The 19612-nt window shown below is 47.6% G+C and overlaps 5 protein-coding genes across 5 annotated transcripts; all 5 read left to right on the forward strand.

Moving 5' to 3' along the window:
• Positions 1-687: 687 nt before the first annotated feature.
• On the forward strand, positions 688-4931 carry MONOS_16397 (uncharacterized protein; the record flags this gene model as incomplete). The annotated part of the gene is made up of 1 exon (XM_067869304.1): positions 688-4931. The coding sequence occupies exon 1, from the start codon at positions 735-737 to the stop codon at positions 4929-4931; it is 4197 nt and encodes a 1398-aa protein (XP_067729504.1). The 5' UTR covers positions 688-734.
• Positions 4932-5008: 77 nt separating this feature from the next.
• On the forward strand, positions 5009-13684 carry MONOS_17417 (uncharacterized protein; the record flags this gene model as incomplete). The annotated part of the gene is made up of 9 exons (XM_067870335.1): positions 5009-5084; positions 5195-5292; positions 5423-5556; positions 5601-5806; positions 5863-6122; positions 6173-7241; positions 7310-7363; positions 7425-7602; positions 7668-13684. 9 exons carry the CDS (start codon positions 5009-5011, stop codon positions 12979-12981), a joined length of 7389 nt encoding a protein of 2462 aa, XP_067729505.1. The 3' UTR covers positions 12982-13684.
• Positions 13685-14729: 1045 nt separating this feature from the next.
• Positions 14730-15466, forward strand: MONOS_16306 (uncharacterized protein; the record flags this gene model as incomplete). Its single annotated transcript, XM_067869219.1, has 2 exons — positions 14730-14995; positions 15052-15466. 2 exons carry the CDS (start codon positions 14730-14732, stop codon positions 15464-15466), a joined length of 681 nt encoding a protein of 226 aa, XP_067729506.1.
• A 102-nt stretch (positions 15467-15568) lies between these two features.
• Positions 15569-16881, forward strand: MONOS_16305 (uncharacterized protein; the record flags this gene model as incomplete). Its single annotated transcript, XM_067869218.1, has 3 exons — positions 15569-15694; positions 15824-16159; positions 16264-16881. 3 exons carry the CDS (start codon positions 15569-15571, stop codon positions 16879-16881), a joined length of 1080 nt encoding a protein of 359 aa, XP_067729507.1.
• A 74-nt stretch (positions 16882-16955) lies between these two features.
• MONOS_16304 (uncharacterized protein) lies at positions 16956-17613 on the forward strand (the record flags this gene model as incomplete). The annotated part of the gene is made up of 2 exons (XM_067869217.1): positions 16956-17131; positions 17220-17613. The coding sequence occupies 2 exons, from the start codon at positions 16956-16958 to the stop codon at positions 17611-17613; spliced, it is 570 nt and encodes a 189-aa protein (XP_067729508.1).
• Between the last annotated feature and the right edge of the window lie 1999 nt (positions 17614-19612).

Consider the following 19612-nt stretch of genomic DNA (forward strand, 5'->3'; position numbering starts at 1 on the left):
TCTGTCAAAATCCATTGTTGTGGAGGATGTTTTTGTAAAGATATTTATTGGATAGCTGCTTCAATTTTGGAAAAGAAAATTCAGAATTGTTGTATTTTTGGCGACTATTTTTTTTATCACTCTGTTTTCTTTTTGGTTCATTTTCTTTTGAAATTACGAAAAAAATACAAAACGAATGTATTTATTTTTGCAGGCTGTGCAGAAAGCTCGTTTCAGTGTTTCAGCACTTTTTTCGTGATGAAGAAAGCATTTAACTTGGATCTTCTTGGAGAAATGGAAGCAAAAGACAAAGCGAAGGAGATTCTGAGAAAAAGATTGAATATTCCCCTATGAATGCTCCAGCATCAAAAAAAAAAAAAAAAACGTTTGATGATTTTTTATTTTCAACTATTCTTATATAATCTTGATTTTTGTTTTTTTGTTTTTGTTTTTGTTTTTTTGAACAAGGACTGAAAAGTGAGCAATCCTGCTATTAACTTGAATGAAAAAACAAGAGGGAAAAATAACAAAATGAACCATGAAATCTAAAAAAGAAAAAAAAAGAAAAGAAATTGATACTTGTTGAAGAAAGAAGACACAGGAAAGAGAGTTTGTGGAAAAGAAATTTGAAATATTTTTATTATATAATTTTTTATTTCAAATCCGATAAAATAGGGGTCTGTGATCTTGGATCCGTCGTTTATTTTTGTGATTCGAAATTTGAACTGTTGTGAAGGAGTGCGATTGATTGAGAAATGATATTATTTCTGGAGTTGGGGGTGCTGGCCATGCTTTGTGGTGTTTGTGAAGAAACGAGTGGAAAGAGAGTGCAAATGAAAGATTTTCAGGAAGAAGAAGAAGAAGAAGAGAGGCTGATGACGCAAACAAGCTTGTTCACAAATTTGATTGGAGATGGAAAGCGGGAAGAAAGAAAGAGCGAGAATGCACATGAAAATCACGAGATGAGAGATGTGATGCGGAGCAGAATCTCCACGAGGTTTGACTGTTGCAACAGCTCGTTAGTGATAAGATCTGGAGAGCTGGGGAGCAGAGAAGGATTTGAATGGATCGGGAGGTTGAATGGATCATTGCTGGAGGTTGTTTGGTGCGAGATTGCGATTGGAGGCGGAGATGAAAGATTGTTTTGGTGCGAAGACAGCAGGGTTGTGCTGGAGATGACAGTGAAAATGAGAGAAGAGAAAAGAAATTGGAGAGGCGGTGTTGTGGAGGGATTTGGAAGAGGCAACGAGGTGAAGCTGAAGGAAAGCAGATTTGAGTGTTTGAGGGCAGAGGGAGGGATGGCTTTGGCAAGAGGGAGTCTGAAAGAGATTTTCGTGGAGAACTGCCTGTTCAGGAACATATCAGGAAGAATCAGTGGAGACAGAGTGGATGGCAAAAGTGATGGAGCAGATAACGGAGTCAGGAAGAACAATGCTGAAAGGATTGGAGTTGCTTCTTCAATATTTGAGAGGGTGGAAAATGGAGACAGTGGGATGCTTTATGATGGGTATCACACGCAAGAATGCTGTTTTGTGATGAACACATCGTTTGAGAGGTGCGAGCAAAATGTGAACTCGACGAGGCAAGAGAACTCAACAGGAGATGTGATTCTTGAAGACTCGATTTTCACAGTGCACACAATTGGGAGTTACGGAGGAGCGGTGTGCATCACGGGGAATGCCACACTTTCAATTTTGCGAACAACATTCAGAAATTGTTCGTTGGAATCCACTTTGCCAGATTCATATGGAGGTGCAGTGTATGCAACTGGAACGGGTTTCATAAACATGATGAATAGTTCTGTCATTAACTGCTCTGTTGAAGAAACTGGTGGAAGTTATTGTGCAGGTGTTTATATTACAACAAAGGCAGCAGGTACTGTATATGTCACTTCTTCAATATTTGCAGAAAATACTGGAGGACATTATTCTGGATTGTTCTCGTCAGCTGTTAGCGATGCATTATTCATTGGATCTTGCACGTTTCTTAATAATTGCGCCAATCCGAGATATGGAGGATGCCTTGTTGTTTGGAACGCAATATCATTGAATCAAGCAATTACAAATTGTTCATTAGCAAACAATTCAGCTCATTATTACGGAGGGGCTATGATTTTTAAAGGAAATAAAAATACTGTGAAACCTGTGAAACTGAGATTTTTGTTATTTGAGAATAACTCATGCACATTGGGCAACGGACATGATGTGGCATTCCGAACAGATCATGAGACGCTGTATGCAGCGAATGATTTTGCCACATGCAGCTCCACGAGTGCGGAACCAAGGGTGTGGCACTGCTTCACACCGAATGAATGGACATGCCCAATAAATGAGAGCAGGCCAAGCTGGATACCGAACACCATTCGAGGGGAGATAAATGTGAATCCGACGAAGGAAGACCAGATACACTGTGGGACAATGGAAGATGAGTGCAAGACAATAGGGTATGGAGTGACGAAGTGGAATCCAGAGCTGAAGCAAAAGATATCGCTGAGCAGAAGCACTTTTGCAGAGCGAGGGATTGGGGTGGAAGATAGGGTGATTGTGATTGAGGTGAAGGGGAGCGGAGAAAGGCCGATAATACGATGGGCAGCAGCAGGGGATGCGCTTGTCTGGATCACGTGCGGAACAATTGAAGCGGACTCGATTGTGTTTGTGATGGATGGAGAGGCATCTGGAGAGGGGTCGCTGATGAGTGTGAGGGAAGCAGGAGGGAGGGCACGGTTGGTGAGGTGCAGTGTGAGGAGTGAAGCAGCAGGAGTGTTTTGCAGAAGACCGATGTTTGTTGTTGAAAACGGGGTGTGCGAGATTGAAGACAGCGAGATAGAGGGGATACAGATGGAAGACTGTGCGCTGCTTGAATCGAGATATCCGGGAGAGCTGAGAATTGCTGGGGGAAGCATAAGGAACATTGTGCGAAGCAGGGGAAATGGAGCAGTGATGAGCAAAACACTGAGGGAAGGAGAGACTGTGATTGTGTGTAACACCACAGTGAAGGGGTGCAGGTGCAGCAGTGGGAATGGGGGTGGAGTGTATGTGGGAGTTGTGGAAGGGAGTGTGGCAGTTTTGGGGGGAAGCAGCGTGAGCACGAAAATTGAGGGTTGCAAGGCTGAAGAAGGAAGTGGTAGCGGGAGCAGCGGAAAAGGAAGGGGCGGAGGGCTGTATGTGGAGATGAGAAATGCGGAAGATGATGTTCGGATGGAGAATATGGAACTTGTGGGGAATGAAGCGAAAAGCGGGAAGATGATGTTTATCTGCTCTGCAGATCTGAAGGTGAGCTGTGTGAAGAAGTTTGGGTTTCTTCGGGGAGGAGGATGGGGATGGGAGGATTATGCGGGGATAGGAGACAGAGAGTGGAGGTCGCTGGTGATCCCTGTGAAAGTGTATTTTGAGGAGGTTGGGGAGACTGTGCATGCGAGCAGAGGAGGGGCTGATCACGAAAACTGTGGGTTTGAGTATTTCACATGCCGAACACTGAAGTATTCGCTTGAGCGGCAAGGGGGTGAGAAGCACAAAGTGGAGGTGCACGAGTTGGTGGAAGTGAGCGAGCAGGTGGAGATGACATCGGGGAGCTATGAGGTGACTGGAGACGAAGGGCTGACTGTGCTGTCAGTGGTGGACAATGCAGCAAGGAGAGAAGGAGAAGGAGAAGGAGAAGGAGAAGGGGTGTTTTGTGTGTGGAAGAGCACGGTGCTGAAGAGAGTGAAGATGTGGATTCCGGCGATTCTATCAGGAGGAGGAGCATTGATTGAGGTGAGGGGAGGGAGCTTGAGTGTTTTGGAGTGTGCGATTGATCTGAAAGCTCCGGGGGTTGTTGTGAGATTTTCGCTGGTGAAAGTGACATGCGGGAGTGTGGTTTGGCCGTCGTTGAGGCTGGAGTCTGTGCACTTCGACAGGGATGGGATGTGCATTGCAGCTGGAAGCGAGGCATCAATTGTGCTGGAGGATGCAGAACTGAGGAATGTGTCGAGGGTGTCTGGGGATGGGCTGATTGAAGGATCAGATGGGTCGAGGGTGGAGCTGCAGAATGTGGGGATGACAGGATGCAACGAGAAATCAGGGTCGATGATTGTGGTGAAGAGTGGAAGCAGGCTGGAGATGAACAATTCGAAGGCGAATGAGTGTGTGCTTGGAGAAGGAAGTGTGGTGAGAAGCGAAAGGGCAGGGTATGTGAAGGTGAGTGGGTGCAACATGAGTTCGATAGGAGCAGGGAAAGGAGATGGGGTTGGTGTGAATGGGGTTGTGGGGAGCGGAGGGAGTGTGGAGGTGGTGAATGTTCAAGCGAGCAGGTGCAGAAGCGGGAAAGGGGATGGGGGGATGATGAAGGTGGTTGTGGAGAAAGGGGGAAGGGTGAAGATAGGGGAGGGTGGGGAAAGTGGGGAAAGTGGGGAGAAGAGTGTGGTGGAGATGTGTGAAGCAGGGGAACAGGAAGGGGTTGGAGGAAGAGGGGGAGGAGTGTTTGTGGAGCTGGGGGTGGAAGGGGATGGAGTTGTGTTTGGGGATGTGGAGTTTGCAGGGAACGGAGGAAAAGCTGGAAGAGATGTGTATGTGATATGTGATGAGCTGAGCGAGTATGTGACTCCTTTGAGGTTTGGGTTTGGATTGTCGATTAGGGAGAGGGGGAACTCGCTGGTTGGGCGAGACCGGAAGGCGATGAGGGAGGATACGGATTTGTATGTGTTTATCACGGGATATGTGTCAGGGAGGGTGGAAGTTCGGAAAGAGGGAGGGAGGAATGAGGTGTATTGCGGGATGAGCGCATATCCATGCATGACAGTGGAGTATGGGCTTGGGCATGCAGGGAAGGATGGGGAGAAGTGGGTGGTGCTGACAGGAGGGTCAGAGCTGAGAGAAGAGGTGGATGTGAGCGGAGCGAGGTTGGGAGGGATGGGGGAGATTGCAATGGAGATGAGTGTGAGAGGGATGCTGAGCGGGAATGGAGCGCAGCGATAAAGACGGAAGGGGTGACGGAGTTGGAGTGGCTGGATGTGAAGATGCCAAGCAGATTTGAGGGAGGGGTCACAGAGCTGATGAATTGTCAGTCGAAAGGCGGTGAGCTTTGGATTAGGAAGTGTGGATTTGGATTGGAGGACGGGGTGCAAGGAAGTGTGGGGTATGCGATTATCCGTTTCAGCGGGAAGTGCTGAAGGTGGAAGAAACACGGTTTGAGGGGTTTGTGGTGGAGGAGCCAATGTTTGATCTGGGATTTGAATCAGGAGGAGAAGGAAGGGTTGAGGGAAGTGGGGTGGAGTTTTGGAACTGTTCGTTTGGGAGTGTTGGGTGCTTGGGGGGAATGGGGCGTGCATTGTGTCGAGTGTGATTGGAGGGAAGCTGGAGTTTTTGTGGTGCAACATGACGGATGTGGATGGAAGGGCGAATGAGGAAGGGGGAGCGCTGAAGGTGTGTATTGAAGGAAAGGGCATGTTATTGTGGGGAACTGCAAGGGGGAGAGGTGCTGTGCAGAAAAGGAAACGAAAGGGAAAGGAGGGTGGATGTTCATGGAGTGCAGTGTGGCAGATGGGTTTGAGATTGAAGAAGTTGAGCTTGAGGAGTGCTGGGCATGGGTGGGCCGGAAGATGTTTGTGAGAGGGAGAGGACTGGGGGTGTTGTGAGTTCGGAGAGACTGAAGGTGGATGTGGGAGGTGGGGAGCTGGATGGGTTGGAATTTGTGGGGTATGATGAGGCAGAGGAGATGAGAGTTCCACTTGGGGTGTTTGTTCAGGAGTGGGGAAGTCCAGGGTACGTGGAAGGGGAAAGAGGAATGGACTATTCGTTGTGTGGGTTTGAGTGGTTTGGGTGTGCGACGATGGAGCACTGCGGAGGGCGAGGTTTTTCGGGAGAAAAGCAGAAATAGTGCTGAAGAGGGGATTTGCATTTTGCTCAGTGATTGATATATCGACGCAAGAGATGGATGTGAAGGGGTGTGAAGAGAGGAGAGAATACGAAGTGAGAGGAGATTTGGGAGAAGAAAGCGAAGGGGTGATAGAGACGAGGAAGGATACAGGGTTTGCAGATGTGGTGTTTGTGGTGGAGAAGACATTTGTGAGAGGGCAGCGGAGTGTGGTGGTGAGCCGGCTGTCGGGATTGGTGATGGAGAGGTGCGGAATGAGGATGGGGAGTGGAAAAGCGGGGTTCAGCTTTGTGGTGTGTGTTGGGGGAGGATGGAGCTGAAGAGTGTTGAGGTGAGGGAGCAGGAGTTTGAGAGTGGGAGCATGGTTGAATTGCGAGAGGGATCGAAAGGAAGTGTTGAAGGGGTTGTGGTTGAGAGAGTGGCGAGTGGAGGAAAGAAAGGGCTGATATGGGTTGGAGAGGGGTCGTCGTTGGAGGTGGGGAACACATCGGCAAGCGGAGGAGTGACATTTGGGGATCACTGTGTGTGGGAGTTTGATAGGACGAGCAGCGTGAGGATGGCAGAAAGCAATGTGAGCGGGGTGACGCGTATGGAAGGGGATGGGGCAGTGATTGTGGGGAGTGTGGGAGAAGGGATGGAGTGTGTGGTGGAGAGATGCGTTGTGAGTGTGATTCGGTGCGAGAGCGGAACGGGGGAAGGGGGAAGTGTGCATGTTCGTGTGGGGAAAGGAGGGAGCTGGGTGTTTGAGGAGAACGAAGTGCGGGAGAGCAAAGTGGATGGAAACGGAGGGAAGGGAGGAGGGCTGTTCATGGAGTTTGAAGATGTGGATGTGAGCTACTCGATGAGGCAGGATGTGTTTGAAGGGAATCAAGGGCACATTGGGGTGGATGTGTATCTGGTGTGCAGAGAGCCAGGAGTGGTGATTGATCGGAGGAAGTGGGAGGGGTCGGCAAAGGAAGGGGAGGAGTACAACAACACGATGTGGGTGGTGGATCCGGGGAATGCGGGGATCGATGTGACGCTGCTGAAATATCTGTTTCCGCCGAAGGGAGACATCATCTTTGTGAACAGGACTGTGACTGGGCAGGAAAACTGCGGGAGCGATGAGCTGCCGTGCAACACGGTGGAGGGAGGGTATGAGAAGCTGGGGAAGGAGAAGACGATTCTGCATATCATGGAGGAGAGCGAGCTTGGGGAGGAGATCAGGAGAGAAGGAGAGTCGCTGACGATCCGAGGAGACGAGGTGGCGAAGTCGGAGGTGGTGGTGGGGGAAAGGGGGAAAGTGTGTGTGATGGTGGGGAGCTGGTCGACGACGCTGACGATTGAGTGGATCAAGTTTGAAGTGGCAGAGAAGTCTGCGCACTCGGAGCTTTTTGAGATGGGAGTGGAGAGGTTCATGTTGTGGAGTGTGTGTTTGGAGGGAAAGGAGAAGAGAAGAGGAAGACAAACATGTGGATTGTTTGTGGGAGAGGAGGGTCAGTGGAGCTGAAGAAGGTGAGCGTGGAGCAGATGGAATTTGGAGATGGAAGGGGATGTGTGCTATGAAGGGAGGGGGTTGTTGTGCGAGGATGTGAATATGAATGGAGCAAGGACAGATGGGGGTGGGCTGGTGATTGGAGAGAAAGGGACGAAGATAGTGGTGAAGAGAATGAAGGCGCGGGACTGCTGGGGTGGGAGTGGGGGAGTGATAAGGGTGATGGATGGAAGGAAGGTGGAATTGAGCGAGGAGTGTGAATTTGTTGGGTGCTGCTCAGGGAGGGAGATGGCGGGGCGGTAAGCTGGGAGATGAGTGGGGAAGACGAAGTGCTGGTGAAGAATTGCACAGTGAAGAATTGCAGGGCAGAAGAGACAGGAGGGAGAGGAGGTGGGGTGTTTATGTGGATCCATGCAGACTGTGAGAACAGGTTTGGAATATCGAAGATGGTGTTTGAGGGGAATGCGGCTCATGAAGGGGATGATGTGTTTGTTAAGTGCAGAGATCTGAAGGAGAGTGTTGTTGGGGAGCGGTTTGAGCTGGAGCTGGTGAAAGAAGGAGGCGAGGCAGGTGTGAGGATGATGGGCAGGGATGAAGGGCGGTTTTCGGAGAAGGCGCATGATCTGATGTATTTTTTGGTGGGATATCGCTCAAGAAGGATTGTGGTGGGGAGCAATGGGGCAGACATCATGGGGTGTGGGCGAGAGGAGTATCCGTGCGAGTCGTTTGAGAAAGGGGTTGAGCATGGAGAGAACGAGGATGGGATGATTGAGATGGAGGTCATCGATATGGTCGGGATAAGGAAGGTGGAAGATCTGTCCGGATGGAAGGTGGAAGGGAGCTCGGCAGAGGAGAAAAGTGTTGTTGAGATAAGGGAAAAGATCGAAGGAGATGGGGAGAGCTGGGTGGTGAAGAACGAAAAGGTGCTGAATGTTGAGAGGGTGAGGATGGTTGTGCCAGTGAGACTTGAAGAGGGGAAGAAGGAGGTTGTGTGGAGTGGAGGAGGGAATGCGGAGTTGTGGCTGGTTTTGTGTGAGTTTGAGGTGGAGGGAGCAGGGATAGTGGAATATAGCATGGTGAAGAGCAGTGGGGGAAAAGTGATGGCAGTTTCATGTTTGGTGAAAGAAATGGAGATTGGGGCAGTGGCGTTTGAATTTTGCTCGAGCGTGGAGATGAGCGGGTGTGTGTTTGAGGATGTGAAGAGGGTTGGAGGGGATGGAAGGGATGGAAGGGATGGAGATGGGGAAGGAGGAGGGGTGATGAGAGTGAAGCTGAAAGGAGAGGATACGTTTGGGATATCGAATAGCTATTTTGAAGGGTGCGGATGGGAGTGGGAGGAAGGGTGTGGAGGGGTGATATATGTGGACAGCAGGGAAGGGTTGAAAGAGGATGGATTGCGTTTTGCAGGCACGGAATTCAAGGGAACGGTTGGAGGAGCAAGAGGGAAGGCGATATACATAGAAGGAGTGGATCTGAACAAGACGGTGAACGAGCAGTCGTTTGGAGTAATATATGGAGAATTGAAAGAGGATGAGAACTTGTTTGTGGGGAAGGATGAGAAACTTGGAGAGACGGATCTGCTCCGACTTGTGGTGAAGTACTGGTCGGGGGTGGTGTACATAAGCGAGGATGGGTTTGATGTGATGGGATGTGGAAGCGAGAGGGATCCGTGCGGCACGCTGTGGAAAGGGATGAAGCAGATTGAGAAAGAGAATGAGGAGAAAAGGGTTATGATCAGAAGAGAGGTGGGAGTGGAGGATGAGTGGGATCTGTCGAGCTTGAGTGTGGAGAGGTGGAGGAATGGAGAGGAGAAGCTGCCTCGATCTGCACTGGTGTTTGGAGGAGATGGAGAGAAGAGAGGCAGAGGGGTGATTGTGAACACGAAGATGCTTGTGCTGAAGGAGATGAGTGTGTGCATGGCAGCAGGGTTTGAGAACGGACGAGGATGGGCAGTTGAAAACAATGGAGGAACACTTTGGCTGGATAAGTGTGTATTTGAGACAAGAGAGGGCACAGAGGGAGGAGAAGGGGAAGGAGGAGGGAGTGTGTTTGTGAGGATGTTTAATGGAGAGCTGAGGGCGGATGAGCTGGAGTCGAGGAGCATGAATGGAGGGAAAGGATTATTTGAGGTGAATGGAGGGTGCAGATGCATTCTGCTTGGAATGCGTGTGGAGTCGGGAAGAATTAGAGATGGGGCAGTTGTTCAAGTTGTGGATGGTGATGTTGGAAACGGTGATGAGGGAAGTGTGGTTGAAATGGAAAATTCGACATTTTTGTTTGTGGCAGGGCAAGGGAATAGGCCGAGGATTGTTGAGTGTAAGTGCGATGGCGGGATTTGTGTGAATGTGAGCGGGTGCGTGTTTGAGTCGTGCAAATCGTCGGAAAGCGAGAAAGGAGGGGTTGTGTATTTCTCGTTGAACGAAGGGGGGTGGCTGCGGATGAGCGAATCGACAATAAAGCAGAGTGGATGTTCTGCAGAGAGAGGAAAGGGAGGAGGGCTATATCTGCACTCTGAAGTGACAGGGGAGCTGGACTTTGAGCTGCGGAGCATGGAGTTTCGTGGAAATGATGCAGCATTGGGACGGGATGTATTTGTGGAGTGCTTCAGCATCGAGAACCAGATCAACGAGACACAGTTCCGGTTGGATCTGCGGGAAAGTGTGTATATGCGTCAAAACGGGATGTGTGGGATGGACAGGACACAGCACACAGTGGAGGCGATTGATCTGATGGGAATCATTACGATATTCCAGTCGGACACGATTGTGGTGTCGAGCAGCAGAGAGAAGGGAGGCAAAAATGAGAGATCGTGTGGAATGCCTGAAGTTCCATGCCGATCGATCGACTATGGGGTGGAGCATGTGACATGGGATTATGTGAGCCAGATGTTTGTGGAGGAAGAGAGTGTGATTGAGAGGGAGTGCGATTTTGTGGAGATGAGGGTTCTGTCGAGCGGAGGCGACATGGCGCAAATAATTGTGAAGGGAATTGAAGAGCAGAGAAGGGAAGGGGTTATTGCGACACAGAGGAATGTGGAGGTGACAGGATTGGGGTTTGTGTTTGCAGAAGGAGCAGAATGGAGCCATGCAAGGCTGATTGAAGTACAGAGCGGGATGCTTAGGATACGGCTGTGTACGTTCAGCACGATGCAAAATGGGGAGGAGGAGAATGGGAAGGCGAGAATTAGGTTCTCGCTGATATGGATTGGAGGCGGTGGCTGTGCTGTGTCAAGCGTTCAGGTTGCAGGTCTCAGATTCTTGGAAACAGTGAAGGGAGTGATCGAGGCATCAGGGCCGGAGCAAGAGACGAGCGTGAACAATGTGAGCGTGGCGGATATTAGCGTGGAAGATGGGAGCATCATTTGCTCTGGAGCAAAGCTGTTGCCGCGAATTGGATCGTGCAGCTTTGAAAACATCACACGCCTCTCTGGAGGAGCATCGTGCATATTGCTAAGAGCTGGGGAAGGGAAAGAGATGGGAGAAATTGTGAACTGCACATTCCGAAGATGCACATCGCAATCGGCAAGAGGGAGTGGAGTGAAGGTTTTGTGTGCTTCGAGCATTGCATTTGACAGCTGTACGTTTGATGGATGTGGATTGTTGGAGAAGACAAACTGGGAGGGAGCGGAGGAAGGGATATGCTTTTGGAATGGATCAGTTGTTGAGATGGAGAATTGCAGCAGTCGGATGAAAGACACAGTAATTGCAAACAGCAGCTGTGGAGGGGCTGGGGTGGATGGTGGGGATGTGAGGATTGAGATGGGGATGTTTGAGAACAACAATGGGACAGTGGAGAAGTACAGATCCATCCGGCGGAATGTGGTGTGCAGCGGTTTGGGAAAGGTTAATGTTGTGAGCCTGAAAGGAGGGGATGGGGCAAAGGAGAACAGCTCGCTGTGGATTCTGAGTGAAGGGTGCACACTGGAAGGGGTTGCAGGGGAAAGGGGATGGGCGCTGTTTGTGCCAGTTGTGGAGGAGGCGCATATGAGGGGAGCAGGGGAGGAGCTGGAGGTGAGGTTTGTGGGGCGACTGCTAATTCCGTGCAATCTTTCATTTGGGGTGAGCGTATGGGATGGGGATGCAGAAGCAGTGGAGCGGCATGAGTTTGTGGAATCTGACTATGTGTCAGAGGAGGAGGTGTGCAGCAGAATAGGAGCATCAGCAGCTCGAGGAGCGGCAGAGACAGCAGAGGTGAGGGTGAGGATTGAGTTTGGAGATGCAGCCAGGCGGCAGGGCACGAAATGGTTTGTTGTGAAGAACAGAACAGAAGCACAGGTGAATGGAAACGAAAAACTTGTTGAAGGAGGAAACAAAGAAAAATCATCATGGCCATTGGTTGTTATAATAATGGCTGTTGTTCTTTTTGTAATTCTGATTATAGCAGTGGTTACAACTGTTCGATGGAGAAAGCAAAAAAGAAGAACAGAAGAACTGGAGGAGATTGTGGAAGATACAGTGAGGAAGGATCCGAAGCTGATTGAGATGGTGACAATGGAGATGTCTCCCGAGGAACAGTGGAAAAGAGCTGAGAGGGAGGCAGAGAAGAAGAATGAAGAGAGGATCAAGAAAAGAGCATATGATACGAATATGCAACATTCTGAATCATCCGAGCATTTGTTAAGTGAGAGCGGCTCCACCGAATACATCCTTGGGAGAGATTCAGACAAGATTCCGGAGTGGGCACTGGAGAAGGTTGAAGAAGAAGAGATTCAGAAGAGAACACCATCGCCATCCATTTCATCCACTTCCACCACTTCGACAACTGATTCAGATTCAACATTTGTTCGATCAGAGAGTCTGTGCCCAACCACGTCATCCATGTCGAATCTTGTGGATGGAATGGCATGCTCGTCGCCGCATGAGAAGTTGATAGCGGATCTTCGTGACTCGCTATTCATGCTTGTGCATGGGAAGAATGAGAAGAAGGAGATGGCGATTGGTTCATTGAAGGAGCGGGAGATGACAGCTGCACAGATCCTGTTCTGGGTGGTGAATGGAGCGCTGCACTCTTTCAATGAGATGGAAAACCCGCTTCAGTCATTGGCGAATCTGAGTCCGCACATTGTGCTGTTCTCTGAGCAGATGGTGATTGTCATAGCGCTTCACTCTGACTGCTCTGATGAGTCGGATTCGGACTCCTCATCCATTGCTTCATCATGCACGATTGCCACATCATCCTCTGATGTTTCATTGATGAGTGAGCGATTCGTAGACTCACCGCCACCCTCATCGGCATTTGAGGATGATGAAGGCTGCAGAGACGAATACAAGCGATGGAAGGCGCCGGAGCTGATGGGGAAGAAAAAGATGAGAGCGACAAAGGAGTCAGTTGTGTTTTCTGTGGGGATGATGTTGTGGGAATGCCTGACTCTGAAGATCCCGTTTGGAGACTATTCTGCAGAAGCAGCCGGGCAGAAAATTGTGAATGGGGAAAGGCCGAAACCCGAGAAAGCAGGGAGTGAGGAATATGGAGAAATGATAAAAGCATGCTTGTCTGCATCGCCATCGGAGAGGTGGGGCTTGATAACTTTGAAGCGAGAATTCTTCAGTCGGTTTCCCGCAGGAGCTGTGTTTGTCACAGCATCAGACGCCATCGATTTTGAAGCAAGGAGCGATGATGGAGGCAGCGAGGCTGCGACTCGACAGAGCAGAAGCTGGAGTGGATATAGCAATAGATGAAAAGGAGGAAGCAGAGAAAGAAGATGATTAGCACAACTGCCTTAAAACAACAGCTGGGATAGATGAACGGATATGGAATGTTGGATACGATGCTTCACTATTGACGGATCACTCGATGAATTTGACGAGTATTCCGTTTGTGTGGTGCAATTTTTTCAGGTTATTTGTTTTTTGCTTTGTTTTTTCTTTGGATATAGGTTTCTTTTGATTGGCCGAAATGAATATCGAATGGCAAATAAAATTATAACTTTTCCTCACTTCATTTGGAGCAATTCATCAAAAATCATCAAAATGAGAACCTTTTGCGAGAAATTAAGGAAAGCATCAATGAAACAAATATCCCTTCAACCGTATCCAAAAAATGAAGCCATGAATCAAAAAAAGATTATGTGGATATACTGATAGGATCTCCATTATTTTTAAAAACACTTTCTTGATTTGTTTTTTCTTTTATTCTCCAATCATTTTAAATAATTCAATGCTATCAACTTTTTTTTTCTAATAATGTATTCACCTTGATGAGAAAGGACTTTTCTGATTGATATTTTCGTTATTGTTGATTATTCTTCGAGAAATAAGTTTCAATCACTTTTGAAATGAAATCATATCGGGAAGTGGGGACAAAACGAAAAGTTAAAAATATTAATGAAGAAGTTATTAATATCAGTAACTTTGATTAACAAGCGTTTATGCGATATTGAAACTGGTAAATTTTTTGTGTTATAAAAAAGAATTTAAAATAAACCCATTTCAAAAATTCACTTGAAATAAAAATCCTTTTAAAAATCATTCTTGAATCAAAAATCTTGATAAAACGAAGAAATAAAGCAGGTTTGATCCTCGATAATGAGTTTAAGATTCATTTTTTGAGTCAATTCAATGATAGCTTCACTTATTCTTTAACTTCTTTTCTATCATTTTGTGCGCACTTTGAAATGGAACAAGAACCTGTTTGATTGAGAAACAAAGATGGAAAAGAAAAAAACTTTGATCTTGCACACAGACTACAAAGAGTGGAAAACATGATCGAAGAATGCAAAAGAAGAAGAACGTGGTTAACATTATTCGGAGCTACAGATAAGATACAGATGAAAAAGGAGAAGAGAGAGCGACAGGAGAGAAGATCCTAGTCGAAATCAAGCGATTCGGATTCCAAAACAAATTCTCAGAATTTGATCGCAAGAAAAAAACAAAAGCAAGTTGATGGATCGTCGCACATATAGCCAGATGAAAAAGATCTGATGAAGAAGATGACAGGGATTGGGATTTTGAAGATCAAGAGACACTGGAAGATGAAGAGAGATCATATAACAATGTGAGAATTTTTCCCATGGTATGATTGTCATTTTGAATGCAAGCTGGATCGATCAGAATGAGCGAGAATATCTATAATTTTCTTATTCCTGAAAGCGAAGAAGATTTTTTCACTGGACACACAGATGCAACCTGGAATGCGCTGGCCAGGACAACTATAGCAGAGAAGGGGAGAAGAGACTCACCAAAAGCGAGCCGAGCAATCGAACTCCTCCAACAGGACCTCGAATAGGGCTTTGAATCAGCGAAAGCGATCTCAGCACAAACAGCAAAGGAATTATGGAAGGCTTTCCTCATGGAAGAAGAGAAAGAGCGACTGACTGGGCTTTTTCTGCGCTTATGCGCTTATCGCCGACTGTATCAGCAGAATAAACTTACTGAAAGTTATTCCTCAATCGGGTTGGGATAGCGCGAAAGGCTTTTTAGAAGGAGGAATGTCTAAGGAAGTGCCGGAGAACCTGAGAAAACTGGTGGAGAGCACTAGCTTTTTTCAAGCAGAGGGAGATGCAGCAGGATACGGTGCATCTCCCGACTCCACAACCGGTTTCGGGCCCACAATAGCCAGAGGGGGACTTCCGAGAAGATACAGTTCGGGAAGGAGCACCAAAGGATTTGTATACAGACAGCTCCAGAGAAGAGGATACGGCAGGAGCTTCACAGACTTCAAAGGAAAGAAGAGAACACCCCAGTTTCAAGCACAGTTTGTTCCAACGATCGCTGGGAGGCTAGCCCCTATCATTGGACCATTGCCCCCAGCCCCCTCAAGGACCCAAGGAGGGACAGCGATGGAACCATCAATCAAATCCAACAAGTGGTCTCAGGAGTAGAGAGGCAGAGGAGAGAGAGAGCCGCGCTTTGCCGCGAGACAGAGAGAGAAGGGAGAGAAGCAAAGCTCAGCGAAATGAATATACGACGAGAAACCGTAGCACCGGGCGAGAAGCGATCAGAGATGGAAATGCAGAAACAACAGATGAACGTCAGAGAGACTCTGAGCTCGTTAGACCAAAGAAAGGAGAGAGAACGAGAAATTTCGGGGGATTCTGCGAGAGAGATATCGATAGAAGATGTGCGACACGAGACAACGAGAACAGGAGGAGACTCCGAATATCCCCGAGTGACTGGACAGAAGAGCGAGATGAGGAACGAGAAGGAGAAAGAGAGGGGAGTCTGAAGAGCTTTTGGGACTGTTATCGAGCCCCCAATTGGAAGCACTTTGGAGGAGTGCTCGAAGACAGTTATTGCAGACATTTTCGAAGGAGAAGGGAATACACAGATGCAGCATGGCTACAAGGCGCCAGAAGTGAAGAGGAGCCTCGCGAGTGAACCACTGAAGGAGCCACTTCCTGGGAGACTGATGAACAGACTGAGCGAGTGGAAGAAGATTGGGGGAGACAAACTAGTGAGCCGTGGAATTAGAGCTCGATGGATAAGTCCCTAGTCCCCAATCTCGCTCGAGGAGAGAAAACACAAGCAGGAGTTTCTGGGGACAATAAAAATGATTAACAATTATTTATTCCTCTTGGAAAAGGAATTGAAGGACGGAGTGGTGAAGCCCGTGCCAGAGTCTGATGCGAAGTGGTTCAACCAGACATTCATGGTGATAATGAAGAACGGAAAGTTGAGAAAGATCTTGGATAACAGGGCTCAGAACGAGGAAGAACCGGGAAAACACTTTTTGAAGGATTCCCAGGAGACAGTTGTGGAACTCCTGGAGGAGAACGACTGGATGACAACTATGGACATATCGAGTGCTTATCAACATGTCAAAGTGGACGAGCAATTCAGTCCCTATCTGTGCTTCAGCTTTCAAAATCAAGCCTATTCATTCATAGGGATGCCCTTTGGAGCAAAGGACGCGCCCAGAGTTTTAACGAAGATAATAAGACGTGTGGCGTCATATATCAGAGAAAAGTGGAAGGTGAACCTTGTAATATATCTGGATGATATTCTCCTCATGCACCCAGACAGGGAAGTTTTGAGATCGATCTCACAGGAGATAGCCCAGTTCCTGAGGAATCTGGGTTGGATTCTTTCGGAGGAGAAGCTGAGTTTGAAACACACAAGGAGTGGGGAGTTTTTGGGATGGAGTTGGAACTCAGAGAAGATGGAAGTGACGCTCCAAGAGAGGAAGAGAGTGCTGCTGCTAGAGGACGTGCGAAAATGGATAGCACATGCAAAGGAAAGAAGGAGACAAAGGACGAGGGACCTAGCAGCACTCCTCGGGAGGTTGAATTTCGTGAGGTAACAACACCCTCCAGCGAGCTTGTGGATGAAGCGCATGCAATACGTGCTGAGGCAGGCAATAGCCCGCGGAGGCTGGAACGGGACGGTGAGACCCAACCCAATGATGTTGGGAGAATTAACACATTGGAGAAAGGTCCTGCAAGAGAACAGACGAAGGAGTCTGAAGAGAAGAGCAAAGCCAGCAGAGTTAATGACAGACGCGTCAGAGCTGGGATGGGGTGCAGTGCAAACAAAACCGAGGGAGAACAAAGAGGAGTAGATTTATGTCCACGGAAGTTGGACCTGCCAAGAGAGTGCGTTTCGATCAACGAGAAGGAGTCCAGAGCAGTGTTGAGGACTTAAGAAAGGAAAGGAGCTTGGCTGCAACAACAGAAGATCGACCATATTTGTCTGAGGACAGACAATATGTCCACGAGATGGACGATACTGAAGAAGACAGGAGCGCCATCGCTCATTCCAACACTGAGAGCATTAAAGAAGAAACTGAACAGTCTAGACATTACAATACAAATGGAACACCTCCCGGGAGAACAGAACACGGAAGCAGATGCACTCCGCCAGATGGAGAGATAACCGGACTACGCACTGAGAGGTAAGAAAGTTGCAGAGATATTTCAAACAATCGCACCGAGAACATTAGACACAATTTCAGAGCCCATTGCGCCGGTGCCCTGCGGAAGAGTTTGGAGGCTATCCTCCGTGAGAAGGAAGAGAGAGAGAGAGAGAAATACAAGAAAACGAGATAGTGCTTGTCCACCAGTTCCTGAGAAATATTGGATGGGTGTTGAAAGAGAAGATGAACGAAGCTCAGAGGGAACTAACGATTCTGATTCTGCCAGCCCGGAGTGGGCAGACCTGGACCCCACTACTGCAGCCTGGGCATTTGACAAAGACCCTGGGGACTTTTCAGGAGTGCATGATACCGTGAGCGAAGATGAGAAGGGAAGGCTGGAAATTACACACAGGAGAGGTGACAAGCATCACACTGGAGAAGAAAATACTTTAGGAAGAGACCTCTTCTTTGCATGGGAAGAACACGTTGGAGTAAAGGTCATAGCAGCAGCAATACTATGAAATCAAAAGAGTGAAAGAGATACGTGGAGAGCGCTGCGAAGATTTAAGCGATTCCTGGATAGAGAGAGCATGGATGGCACTGACCCCCTCACAACCAAAAACGCCAAATGGATAATGGCAGAGTTTATTGAAACACTCTCGAATACGAACCTCTCAAGCGGAGTGATTCATCAGACAGTACGGAAAGTTCTGGATTCCATTACCCTTTTTAGGGATATTGAGATTGATCGAAAGGACATAGAAATATTTCTAAAAACCTATGTGGGAGATAAGCCGAGAAGAGGCAAGAGATACAAATCAATGTGGGACTTGACAATCATTACGATATGGGCTGAAACCACAAACAACGCAAAGGATATACGAACGCTCCAGATGAGAGCCCTCATCCTCACTATGATTTTTGGAGCTTTAAGACCAGCTGAGTTTGAGAGAATGAGAAGTGATACTGCATTATTCAGAGAGAACACTGCACTGACGTAAGTTCAGACAAAGATAACACGAGGGGAGATTTTTTCAGTCGTTATTAAAAGGCATCTTAACCCACGTATCTATCCAGAAGAAGCGTTCCAATGATGGATAGATTATGCCAGGACAACTTTTGAAAATGAACATGTGTGGTTTGATATTAATGAGAATCAACCTGAAAATTTGCAGAGAATAAAGGAAAAGTTAACGGCATCTCTTCGAGAGAACGGAATACCTGAAACATTCACCACATCCTCGATAAGACATAAAGTGGAAACACACTTAGCTAAACTTGAAGGTGCAGATTGGAAATAGATCAATGATCGAGCGAGCTTGACTCCAGGTTCAAGACTTAACCCAGAAAATTAAACAGTTTCACCGGTTCAATATACGAAATGGATCCTTGATACAATCGGTGACCCAGTACCCCCTTGGGGAGAAGCAGACAAGTCGGAGAAGGATAGTGAAAAGAAGGATATGATAAACGAGAATACAAAATCAGGAACAAAGGAATACATGGGAGAGTTATCGCAAGTGGTGGAAGAGAAACATAGCAAGAAGAAGAGTCCAAGGAATCAAGGCTCATCCCAAGACGAAAGATTCATCTACAGAACACCTAAGCTCGACATCTTGAATGTGGGAAAACAGCCCCCCCCCCCCCCCCCCTTATAATTCCCTGCAGCATTATGGAGCTGACTGGAAGCAGACATACGGCCTCACAGAGAAAGAAGGGCACAGACCGGAGGAAGCATGGTGTGAGAAGTCAAAGCGAGAGGATAAAGATCTTAGAAGAAACGAATTCCCGGTCGAGAACACCTCGGAAACACCCCAAGAAAGGGAGGGAGTGGAAACAGGGGCTGCACCTTCATCCGTAGGCCCTCCAAACATCCGCCGCACTTTGACGTGTTAGGCAGGAGGGTTTAAGATCATTACAAAGAAAGAAATAAATAAATATAAAATTATATAAGAATAGATATATAAAAGGGATTTCAAGACTCATTATTGAGGAGCAAACCTGCTCCTTGCGTTCGTAGATTCGCTCTATTGCGAATTGATAGAACGCAGTGAGACAGGTTTGCTCCGAGATAATTCGAATGCGGATGGAGAGACGATAAGCGGCTGGGTGCGAAGGTGAACCAGAAGTTTGTGGAGAGATGACTAGAAAAAAGGGCGAGATATAAAAGGATAGAGGAAAAGATCAACCGCCCGAAGTTACAAGAGTGCACCTAGAACCTGTATTGAGGAACAGGGAATTAATAAAAAGTTTTAAGCATGATCCAACTCATCAACGAGATTTTGATTGTTTTCACAGAAAAGAATTAAACTTTTAATTTGCAGTGTGTGATGTTTGTGGATGCTCTGCTGATACAGCAGAAAAATGGGAGGCAGAGCATATCACATTTAGTTTTCTTTTCCACGCCTCGCGAAAGCGAGAGTGGTTTTTCTTTGTGCTCCTTTCATAACACTCGACACACCGGATCCCTGTACAACATGCAGGAGATAGCTCTGAAGAGCAATATCTATTGCCTTCTAA

Source organism: Monocercomonoides exilis (assembly GCF_001643675.1).
Source record: "Monocercomonoides exilis strain PA203 chromosome Unknown scaffold16-1735695, whole genome shotgun sequence".
NCBI lineage: Eukaryota > Preaxostyla > Oxymonadida > Polymastigidae > Monocercomonoides > Monocercomonoides exilis.